General features: G+C 48.9%; 2 protein-coding genes across 6 annotated transcripts; one reads left to right on the top strand and one right to left on the bottom strand.

The window, feature by feature from the left end:
* The first annotated feature begins 5 nt into the window (after positions 1–5).
* On the top strand, positions 6–4725 carry LOC142887844 (uncharacterized). Of its 3 annotated transcripts, none has more exons than XM_076025734.1 (7): positions 6–291; positions 370–465; positions 938–1409; positions 1996–2190; positions 2877–2984; positions 3220–3288; positions 3393–4725. In XM_076025734.1, the coding sequence occupies exons 3-7, from the start codon at positions 950–952 to the stop codon at positions 4547–4549; spliced, it is 1989 nt and encodes a 662-aa protein (XP_075881849.1). In that variant the 5' UTR covers positions 6–291; positions 370–465; positions 938–949; the 3' UTR covers positions 4550–4725. The 3 variants fall into 3 exon arrangements, with proteins under 3 accessions (XP_075881849.1, XP_075881846.1, XP_075881847.1); XM_076025731.1 differs by having other exon boundaries at positions 882–1409; XM_076025732.1 differs by having other exon boundaries at positions 6–465.
* Positions 4726–5040: 315 nt separating this feature from the next.
* On the bottom strand, positions 5041–10634 carry fbxo21 (F-box protein 21). Of its 3 annotated transcripts, XM_076025737.1 has the most exons (12): positions 10367–10628; positions 9444–9579; positions 9179–9288; positions 8966–9087; positions 8433–8579; positions 8056–8192; positions 7809–7945; positions 7479–7658; positions 7155–7287; positions 6868–7058; positions 6523–6680; positions 5041–6075 (listed from the first exon to the last, which is right to left on the bottom strand). In XM_076025737.1, exons 1-12 carry the CDS (start codon positions 10588–10590, stop codon positions 5834–5836), a joined length of 1917 nt encoding a protein of 638 aa, XP_075881852.1. In that variant the 5' UTR covers positions 10591–10628; the 3' UTR covers positions 5041–5833. The 3 variants fall into 3 exon arrangements, with proteins under 3 accessions (XP_075881852.1, XP_075881851.1, XP_075881850.1); XM_076025736.1 differs by having other exon boundaries at positions 6868–7287; positions 7827–7945; positions 10367–10634; XM_076025735.1 differs by having other exon boundaries at positions 6868–7287; positions 10367–10632.
* Positions 10635–11067: the final 433 nt, after the last annotated feature.

The raw sequence follows: 11067 nt of genomic DNA, 5'->3' as shown, positions 1-11067 counted from the left end.
CACAGAATTTTTTTTTTTTTTGTCACACAAATTAAACTCAATCGTGGAGAATCTGAATCTTCTTGGGGAGCCGCGTGTGTGCACTCGGAGCTGGTGAATCATCTTCAGGCCTCACCCGGTGCCTCACACACTGCCGATCACCTGGAACGGCGCGTCTCAACGCCACCAAAACTAAAACCATGGTGAAGTGCAGGCATGGTAACGCTGATTTTTCTTCACACCTGCTGCTGCGGGTTGACGCGTAGCTTTCGGTAAACTGTTGCTCCTGAGTCTGACGGGACACCATGAACAGTAAGCTCGTAACTTGGCAAAACACTGATGAAGGAAATGATGCGGCATGTTTTTATAAAAATTGATTTTCCTCCACAGTTTTTGTTGCCTTTGTCTTGTTGCTGCTCAATATGCCTCTGAGTCGGTGTTGTGCAGAAGAAGGGCAGCTTCTGCTCTGCTCCAGCATACCAACAGGTAAGGAGTCATCATTTGACTGTATAATGTGTAATACAAATTATGGAATTACGGATGTATTTGGTTGATTTTTTTTTTTTTTTAAATCCATGATGAGGACAAGGACCAATAACTTGTATCGTAACAGTGTTGCTCATTAAAAAAAAAATATTGATTATTAGAAAGAGAAGCTCGCTCAAATTACTTTTTTTAAACTTTTTTTTTCTTTTTAAAAAATCCATTCAATAATGCATATAATAATGAAAAAAAAAAAAGCTAATTGACTTTTGGAAGAAATGCACCCCTGCACCTCCCCACCCTGGATATCTAATCATGACAGTGACTTTTGGGATGAAGACTAAACTTTGTCAAAATGAGAAAACATTAACACGAGATCATTTAATAACATGAATACCCCCCCCCCCCCCCCCCCGTAGCTTTTCCGCCTGGTTTTTCCACCTTGCTGATGTTGTCACTGCGTGATGTTGGCCAGATCAACGCCACGATGCTGAGCAGTGACAACCTCCGCTCTATAAGCAGGCTCAGGATGGAAGGCGCTGGTGTCACCGCGGTCGCCGACGGAGCTCTCCGTTCTCTCCAGAACCTCAAGAATCTCAGCCTGAACCAGAACCTTCTCACGGCCATCAGCTCTAGCTGGTTCGCTCGGCCCAACACTCTGGTTGAGCTGGACCTGGTTGGAAACCAGATCGAAGCCGTGACGCCATCCATGTCGTCGGGGTTCAGCTCCCTCAGGACGCTAAACCTGAGCCGGAACAGGATCCGGGAGATCCGGGCGGGTTCCTTCAGCTCCCTGGACGTCCTTTCTGAGCTGGACCTGTCCGGGAACAGGATGACCCGGGTGTCACCTCAGGTCTTCAGCTCTCTCACATCCACCAGGATCCGACTGGGTGGGAACCCCTGGAACTGCTCCTGCGACGCTGAGCAGTTTGTCGACTTTCTCAAAGGTAGTGTCGTAGTCAAGACCGCACCAACCGAGACCAAGACATTGTCAAGACCAGAGAGTATTGAGATCGAGTCAAGACCAAGCCATTTGGGGTTCGAGACCAAGACTCTATATATGAAAGAAAAATAACAACAAAACAGACAAAATTACCAGTATCTTTTTTTTTAAAATTCAAGTTTGCTTCTAAATGGAACAGCAAGTAATCATTTTCTTTAACATTTTGCTGCTTGAATAATTTTTAGAAAAAACAGCTTTGCTTCATAAAATTAACAAATAAATTAACTCTCTGGGTGTCACAAATGGAACGTAAAACGGCAGCAGCTGGATTATTTTCCGTTATTATCATGTCATTGTAGCTGTTGGCTGAGTCTTGACCAGTCTCCATCAAAAATCCTGAGTCGGTCCTGTCCGAGACCGTGACAAGACCGAGTAAAAAATGCCTCCCAATCTAATACGAAACCGAGACCCTTAAAAAATGGTCTCAAGACCATGTCTTGGGAACTACTGCACTAGCCAAAGGTTTGTCTCACTGCAAACAAAGGCGTTGTGTGATTCAGAGAGCTCCATTTGGCTGCTTCTCTTCTCAGACCTGCGGAATCAGTCGCGTCTGGACAGGGAGGAGGAGGTGACCTGTGGGAGTCCTGCCTCTCTCCGCGGCCTGCCTGTGTGGAATGTGTCCGTGTGCACGACGTCCACTCCGCCCACTCCGCCCACGTCGGCAACACAACCAGCCACCACCAGTCGACCCGGCGGTGTCGCCACGACGGTCCCACACTTCTCTGGTAGAATGGTCTTTCTGTTTTCAAACCACTGAAGGTCTCAAATATTCAATATTTATCGCAGCCTCAAAGTGGGGCCTCATGTGACTATTTATCCACAGATTTTTTCTATTAAACAGCTGGTTTGATGTCAGGACTAAAATCCCACCCATAACCCTGACCCGTAATTTCAGCCGTAACCCCTAATGCCATGCAAGTCTATGGGGTGAAAGGTCAACTTTGTCCTAGAGACATGGGACCACTTGCTTAGGCTTAGGGCTTTGAAATTAGGGTTAGGGTTTCGGGGTTCCTCAGTTGGATTGAGCGTTTTCCGTGGGGGGCAGCAGGGCAGAATGCAAGTCTATGGGGTGAAAGGTCAACTTTGTCCTAGAGACATGGGGCCACTTGCAGGTTCATCGCGATCCCACAAGATGCACCCACGCCAAATTTGGGGCTTCTAAGCACATGAGGAACCCCAAACCCAAACCCAAATCACTAACCCAAATCATCAAAGCAAGTCCATCTAAGAAATTCAACCTTATCTTGCGGGCCTAAAACTGCCAACCTGAAGTTCCATTTTTCAGCTGCAGATGGCGCCAGAGCAACATAAATTACGCCCAAAATTTACATTGAGATTTAAATGCTGCAGGAGGCTGTAGCAGCAATTTATTATTTTTTTTTCCTTTTTTTTTTTTACGTCTTTCCTGCAGCTGTTTCTTTGACATCATCTGCATCATCGCAGATAGAAACCTCTGTCAGCGCTGGACCCTCTGACCTGACCACTCACACACTGACAACTCACACCGGAAACATTGGTGGTATACCACGCTCTTCTCTCTCTCCCTCTTTTAATGAAGTGTTTTTTTTTTCTTCATATTTTAAATCAGAATGAGAAAGTTTAATCTTTTTCACCCTTCTCAACATTTGTGGCATCGCTACTAAAGACTGATATCTCGACTATGCCTCTCGCAAACATGTGGAAAGTCCACATAGTGATTGAGACAACTGCCACCTTTTATGGTGTGTTAATGTGCTTTTGTTGTTCCCCTCTAGAAACCTGTGCAACATCGCAACTGGTGCTGGTCAGTACAAACCCAATCTACACAGTCGTTGCTGTACTAGGTGTGTTTTCCTCATTTCATCTGCGGAATTCTGAGCGCTCTTAAAAGAAATTCTGATCCACAGTCTCATCGCAGTCCTTATTTCCTTGTCCTGCTCCTGTGCAGTGTTCCTGTGCTTCCTCCTGCTGCTGGCGTGTGTCCTGTGGCTCCTGTTTTGGAGGAAACGCAACAAGAAAACTGTGGCGCCCGGGAGGCCAACAGACAGCGAGAGAGAGTCGACGGCAGATGGCAGCATACCGAGTCCCGCTCAGCAGTCAGAGGGAGAAAAGGAGCCGTGGGACTCGGAGGTGGGCTGGAGATCCTTCGCGGGAGTCCGGACAGTCAAGTCGGCTCATGCCGCTCTCTGTACATCTCCTTTTGGTGCAGCAGCGGTGAACGAATCGGCGACTGTGCAAACTGACGCTCAGCCAAGAGCGACAGAAAAGCAGGGCAAGCGGGAAGAGGGCAGGGAAACTCAGGATGGTGTTGAAATTGAGATGGAAAATGAAAACGACATCCCCGATGAGGCAACTCTGGACATCGGAGATCTGCATAAAGGCTCTGAGAGTGCTGGAATCACCGACGACACGTTGCCTTATCTGAGCATCGGCATGAACCCGGGCGACGCCGACGAGCAGCCCGCAGGCGGTCGAGGTCAAAGAGCAACGGTGGAGAAAGTGATGAGGAGGATCTCCACCTGGCCTCCGGCCGCGGCGGAGTGGCGGGCGAGACGCAAACGGGTGCAGGAGGAAGAGGGCGGCGACGTCTTGGACGTCTGGCCACCAGAGGTCACCGTTGAGGTGGCGAAAGCGCAAAGTTCCGGGCGCCGCCTGGAGGAGAAAGAGGGCGGTGGAGTCGCTCCAAGAGAAGATGAGGGGGAAGTAAGCGATGCAGAGCCGGATGTGACGCGCTCTCACGTCCCAAAACCACCAGACGAGGGCGCCTCCGGTCTCGCTGACGTGACGCCGGAGAAGGAGGAGACACGCCGGGGCCTCGCGAGCGCCGGGCAGGCGAGCAGCGAGACGCCGAACCCCACCGCCAGAGGGTTCGCGCGAGCTCCGAAAGCCGACAAGTCGGCGCGGAGAAACGAAGCCACCGCGGCGGAGAAGAGAGGCGTCACGCCAAACGACGAGACGCTGCTGTCCGGAAACGAGTACGTCTTCGTGGACCTGCTGCACGAGGTGGTGCAGAACAAAGGGCGCTGGACCAGAGAGAGGTGGCGGCAGACGCACACCAGCAAGCCTGGGTGGAAGGAAAGAGGCGCCGACGCTCACCTGAAGTAGTTCCACTTCCTGCTGCTGGTGCATCCCGAGTCGCGCGCCTCTGTACTAAATACCAAATGTTTTGAGTTTGTACGTGTGCAGTTCACGATGAGAAATTTGCTCTTAATTCTTCACCTTGTTCCCACAGTTATTTGTCACGACGCTGTTTAATTTGCTTTGTATTGCACTTGCTTTCTGAAATATTCATCATGTAGCCTTGAACTTGACACTGACTGTTAATCTCATTTCTTATTTTAGTTTGATGATTTTTGCTTTTTTACCTTTTTCAAATAAAGTTGTCAGATTTTTTAATTTTTTTTTTGGACGTATTTTGGGTTTTTACAAATATTGCTCCAAAGCAGAGAAAAATGAGCAGCGGTTGTCTGGAAGTCATGTGGATGTCAGGGATCAGAGGGGAGGGGACAAACTGGTTGGAGTTTTTGGGTTCAGACTGAAATTGAAATTGTCGGGGCAAGAAAAAAAAACAAACAAAAAAGAAAGCCAGCAAGCGATTTGACTGTTTTGTTGAGTTTTTTTTTCCTCAAAGCTCAAACTTGTTTATTTTTTAATAGTAGCATCACGGCACCTGGGCCACGACCTTCTACAAGTTCATACCTGGAATAGGAGAAATAAAGAAGATGATCTGGGAATTTGACAGTTGTATTAAGTGCATGATGCTTGAGTATGATGGACTTTAAAAGTCAGTTTTCAAAAAGTCTTTCCTGTGGCACTGGATCCATGGGGTGGAGTTCTAGGATGAGTTCTACTTTGTGTGTGCCTGCGTGTTTGTTTGTGTGCGTGTTTGTGTCGGGGGAGGGTGAAGGATCATTGCTTATTTTTAGACAGACATTTACAGCATCTGAACCCCCATCTCGACTCTGCTCCTCTGCTTAAAATCAAATTTAAAAACAAAAATCTATGCTTTGCAAAATGTTCCTAACCTCAGCAGCTAAGAAGACCCTGCAACCTGGATGACCACTAAAACATAATCAAACTGTGCCATAGCTTGACTTAGTTTTCACAACAAATACATTGCGGTATTTAAATATGTGCATACATTATTCCATATTTTTTGTCCAAACATCCAATTCGATGTAAAAAAAAAAGAAGAGAGAGATTGGTTTAGAACCACATTTGTAAATACTTCCTTCAGACCCTGGCTGGCGTCAAAAAACACGATACTCTGACTAATTTGTACAAGCGTCTCTCTGCAACTTGTGTGCTGGGCTAAAGCAGCTGCGAAAGGGGAACTGTGAGCTGTGTGACCAGTGATTGGTTGATCCGGTGCAGGACGCAGCTTCTTCGCTACATTGGCAAAGCCTGTTGGCTGCTTTGGTCTGTGGCGGGAGCCTGGTCCTGGGCGGCTGAGCCCTCGCTCAGTATGTGGTAAAGCTCCTGCACGGCCCGCAGAGTTTCCTCCGTGTCCTCCGGGTATCGAGCCTGCAGTTCCTCGTTGGCGGCGTAGTGGGTGTCGGCGAACTCTGAGAAGTAGCGCCCCACCTCTGGGTGCCCGATCTCCAGCGGGGCTGAGTGCGGCTCCAGGTTCTCTGAGGTGCAAACGCAGATTGAAAGGTTGGGGTGACATTGAAATAATTGGTTTGGATTGAGACGAACGACAAGGAAGGAATCAGATGACGAGGGATGGACCGGCTGATGTAAAGCCCCATCAGAAGATGAGCGCTGACAACTAGGCTTCAAATAAAGGCCATAGAAAAGTTGTTTTTAATGCAGACACACAAACAAGGCCTCAGACCAGTCTGTGTTTCAAGCATATTATTTAAAATTGTGAGTGGGGAATGGACGTATATACTGTAGGAGTGTAATAATGAATGTAATGCTGCAATAACTTCTTTCAATTAATGTTTGATGTTGTTTTATAGTGATGTCTACAAAGTTTTATTGCTTTTAGATTATTATTGTTTGCACCCCCCCACCCCCCCCCAAAAAAAATCATGCTTCCTCCACAACCATCGAGGTGTGTCTGTGATCCGTACCCTGTGCGGCATAGCGGCAGGTTCCGTCCTGCACCAGGACGTTGTAGAAAGGTTGGTTGGGCCCGTTGGGCAGCTGGTTGACTCTCATGGTGGTGATCCACTCCAGGCTCATGGTGCACTTTGGGTCCCAGCCGTAGATCACGCAGTTATATCCTGACCTGAAGGCATCAAGCGAGATGAAAAGAACGATCAACAGGTCTCAACGGGCGTCTCACTTTCATACTGGACTTCACAGGAACAGTGTTTCACCATGAATGAACAAAAAAAAAAAAAGAAGCTGCACCAACGGTGTGATAACACTGTTCAAGTGAATTCAACACTACGGGCCAAAAAATGCAAACGCACCTCTTGTGTTTCATGATGAGACCGACCGCGTACTGGACCTCCAGGTGCTCCGGAGCGCTGCGCCTCTTCTCCTCGGGTGTAGCCGGGTGCTTCTTGTGCTGGATGTGTTCCAGCGTGTGCTGGACCAGGTAGCCCACGGCCCCGTGCTGGGAGGGGTCCAACGCCTGAATGTGCTGCAGGATGTCCAGAACCTGCGGCCCGAGGACAAAACACGAGCGGCTGAGCGACGCGCCAAAGGAGTCAGGAGTCCGTTTGACGGCAAAAAAAAGGTTTGTGCGCATCCCGACCTTCTCCGGCCAGATGCCCAAGTGGAAGTAGAGGCGAGCCTGCAGCAGCAGGTATTGCACATTGTCGGGGTTGATGGTGAGGTAGAGGTCCAGGGAGTCTCTCAGCAGCTGGTAGGATTTCTCATTGCCCTCCCTGACAGGGAACACACAGTCAGTCAGAACATCCACTATGGTCCACTGCGCCATTCAAATCTGCAGCGCCAGTCTCAGTGGGACTACGCCCACTTCCTGGGACGCCTCCTATGAAGCCCAGTGTGTAAAATATTACACACTGGGCTGTTTGAAAAAACAATAAGACATAACCAGTTGCTCGGGTGCACTCACCCTCTCTTCCCGATGTTGAGTAGGTTTCCCACCATTCTGAGCAGCACCTCTGTGGTGTTGATAGCACTGTAGTAATCGGCCGTCACCTGGTGACCGATCAAGTACTCGCACTCCTTGGCTGTCAGCTGTTTGCCTTTGCCGAAGGCATCGATGTAGACAAAGTCGTAGATGTCCTCACTCCTGCAGGAAGGAAACAACAACAACAAAAAAAAAAAAACAACTTGTTGGTAAATTTGCTCCGGCCAAGGGGAGAAAAAAAAAACTTGTGAATGACAGCTTGACACTATTCAAAATCCAGAGGGAATTTCAAAGGAAAACATTGAACCGCACCGCGTCACTTTTTGGCACCATCGTAACAGGAAGTGATTGGGAAAGTTGACAGGCTCCAGCTGGACGCCCAGCCTCCGCGCCAGCGTCATGTAGAGGACGGAGAGGCTAATTGGAATACCCGTGCGGCGTTGTAGCACCTGCACGCACAACAGGAAGCCTTCATCAGTTTCAAAACTCAAACTGGTAAGAAGATGTAGACATGACTTCGGAAAAAATCTGAATAATAGTGAAATGAATCATCAACTACCTGGTGGATGTAAGAGTTGAGCGGGTTGTAGTAGTCAAACTCGTTGCCTTTGTACTGGAGCTGCTCGTACAAGACTGAGTTCAACGAGTAAACCACCTGCCTCTGGAGCTCCAGGTCCTCCACAGTGAAGCACTCACCTGCATCACAAGACACAGACAGCGGCCATGAAAAACAAAGCCAAAAGCTCGTGTCCAAACTTTTGACCGGTCAAAACGGTGCTGAACACGTTGCTAAATTCCTCAACAATCCAAAGAGTCACGACATCATCAAGTTGTCTCTGCACATTGAAAATCCCAGTCGATCAGCGGTTTCTGGACGCTCACTCAGTCCACCGCCGGACCGACATCAGGAGTTCCTGAAAGCTTTTTCAAACGCACCTTGAGTGACGCGCAGGCTGGGGTGCGAAGGGTTCTTTATGCTCAGCATCCTCCTCACTTTCTCCACAATCTCATCCAGCTGGCCTGAGACGCTGCTCAGCGACACGTCAGACAGCGGGTTGCAGTACTGATCCACCAGAACCGCACCTGCAGAGACAGAAGACGTTCAAATCCTGCTTCAGCCTCGTGCCGACGGTGACGGTTCTGTGGCCGTCACAAATTTGGAATAGTGCAAAAACAAGGCGGTCAATGAGGCAGTCGTGAAGGACGACACCAGCGAAGAATGTTCCTCGGTGACATTCCAACGGGATGATTTCAAGAAAGTGCAGCAAGCAAAATATTTGAAAAATGAACCCGCCTGGGTTCAGCATGATTCACTGACAGCACAGTCACGTTTACTCTTAGAAAACACTGGTAAAGTCAATTCTCTTAGGAAAAACTGTTAAAAAAAAAAAAAAATCAACTGCTAAACTGTCGTCTAAGCAAAGCCGGGTGCAGTGCGGCATCAGCCGTTTGCCAAACGGTCAGCGCACCTTCCAAAGCCGACTGCTGCTCCGCAGGCCTCAGCAGGAACGACTTCAGACTCTTCAGGATGTTCTGCTGCCTCAGGAAGTAAAGGATTTTCTTTGCATAGTACTTCAGGGTCAAGCTTTTCCTGGTACAGGAGGGGTAGAAAACTCAGACGTTAGACAGTCGAGCGACGGGCTGCGGGGCCACTCGTCAGAGAGGGACGGCGCGGACGTCACCTCTTGTCGGTGTTCAGTATGAAGAGCAGCTCGTCCTCACAGAAGTGTTCGGGCATCCCGAGCGACTCGATCTCTGCAAAGCTGTCTCCCAACACCTGGCCAATGCACGGCTGTGGGACAGACGCACGGGTTAGCGTGGGACTCACACAGACAAGACTCGAAATGAAGCGTCGCGCAAAACCGCAGCCGTTTGACTGCGTCAGCCGCGACGGCGAAAACCCGATCGATGAGACGTCAAACCAGTGCACGATTTTGGGTGACTCACCACCTCTGTGAAGAATCTCTTGGAGATGGAGTCCACCGTCCGCCGAATCTGTATGCCGACTCTGTGGCGCGTTCTGTATTCTCTGAGCCAGTCACAGCACTCGTTCTGACGGTAGAACCTCTGCAGTTTGGGCCATCTGTTGAAGCAGGTGCAGAACACGTTGATAGAGGGAGAGATAGATATGTGTACTTTACTGATCCCAAATTGGGATACCACACTGTTGCAGGACCGAAACAGTATATAAAAACAACACAAAAACAAAACTATATAGTTGTGACAAAAAAAACAACAACACTCAAATCAATCCACGTACAACAAACAACCAATGCGGATGTGCAGAAGACAGTCAAATTGTGCAGAGGCAGGGATAAGCAAGGTGTTTCTAAACCACTAGGGCATCATTTGCCAGCGAGTCAAGGAAAAATGATGATGTTTTGCAGAATTTATTTGTCAACACAATGAGTGAACTGTACAGTAAAAAGGCTACGGGGAGATGAACGCAGACAAAGCTGCGTTACGATGGAGGGCAGCCAGCCCAAACACTGACAGGTCGCAGTGGGGTTTTAGCAGGAAACGGGGACACTCATCTGTCAGTTAACAGGCATGGCTAAATGTTCAAGGTCATGTCTGGTCATTTCATTGAACTGGAAGAAAGAATACATATAGAGTGAGCTGTAACATTTTGGCTGCGTGCAGATATTATTTTAACGAAAGGCTCGCGGATGCCCCCGGCGTGTGGGATAAATCCTGGCGCATCAGCGAAATGTCATCGGCTGACATTCACTGTGGACGGAGCCTCGTTTGCGTTGATTGGCGTATAAAGCTCGATGCGCTAGCAAGTGACACTTGTGTAGTTTGCCCCCTCCGGGCAGCGCCGACGAAGCAGCCGCCCGACGAAATGACACGTTAAAAGATCACAGCACCTGATTTTGTACTGGTGTCCCCAGACCTTCCCCCTTCCGTGGCAGACGTCGTGGAGCCGCTTGCAGCAACAGGAAACATTACAAATGTCGACGTCCTGGAGGACGGGGAAGCACAGGATGTGTTCGAGTAACTCGGTCGGCAGGTCGGTCAGCTTTTTCGCGAGGGGCTCGTAGGTAATGCCGTTTACTTCGGGTTGCCCCTCTCCCGCTACCGACGTCGCCATTTTTACTGTTTACCCGATTACCTCATGCCCAAGCCCCGCCCCCTTATGGCGCAGGGGGCAGGGCGTCGGACAGGCCGGAAGGGGTGCGTTGCATTGTGAATGGTTGTTGGGCCAGAAGGGCGGGGGACACTGTGCTACATTCATTAATGTCGGATTTCTGACGACTTCACGTTTTAAACGACATACCTTTGTCAACGGTAACGCTCTCTCTCTCTCTCTCTCTCTCTCTCTCTCTCTCTCTCTCTCTCTCTTCTCTCTCTCTCTCTCTCTCTCTCTCTCTCTCTCTCTCTCTCTCTCTCTCTTTCTCTCTCTCTCTCTCTCTCTCTCTCTCTCTCTCTCTCTCTCTGAAATAAGCCATATCAAATAAGTTTCAATTTGAATTTTTCCGTTTTTTTCTTACTGTTTTTTTTTCTTACTGTTCCTATTGGCCCTTTACTTTTAAATCAATGTCGTTGGATTAATGTAAAATTAAAGAAC

The sequence above is a fragment of the Nelusetta ayraudi genome, unplaced genomic scaffold (genome assembly GCF_046127955.1).
Source record: "Nelusetta ayraudi isolate G7.1 ecotype Tasmania unplaced genomic scaffold, CSIRO-AGI_Nayr_v1 ptg000018l, whole genome shotgun sequence".
Lineage (NCBI taxonomy): Eukaryota > Metazoa > Chordata > Actinopteri > Tetraodontiformes > Monacanthidae > Nelusetta > Nelusetta ayraudi.
Note: the sequence above shows the minus strand (reverse complement) of the source record. Positions and strands in the feature narration are given on the sequence as shown.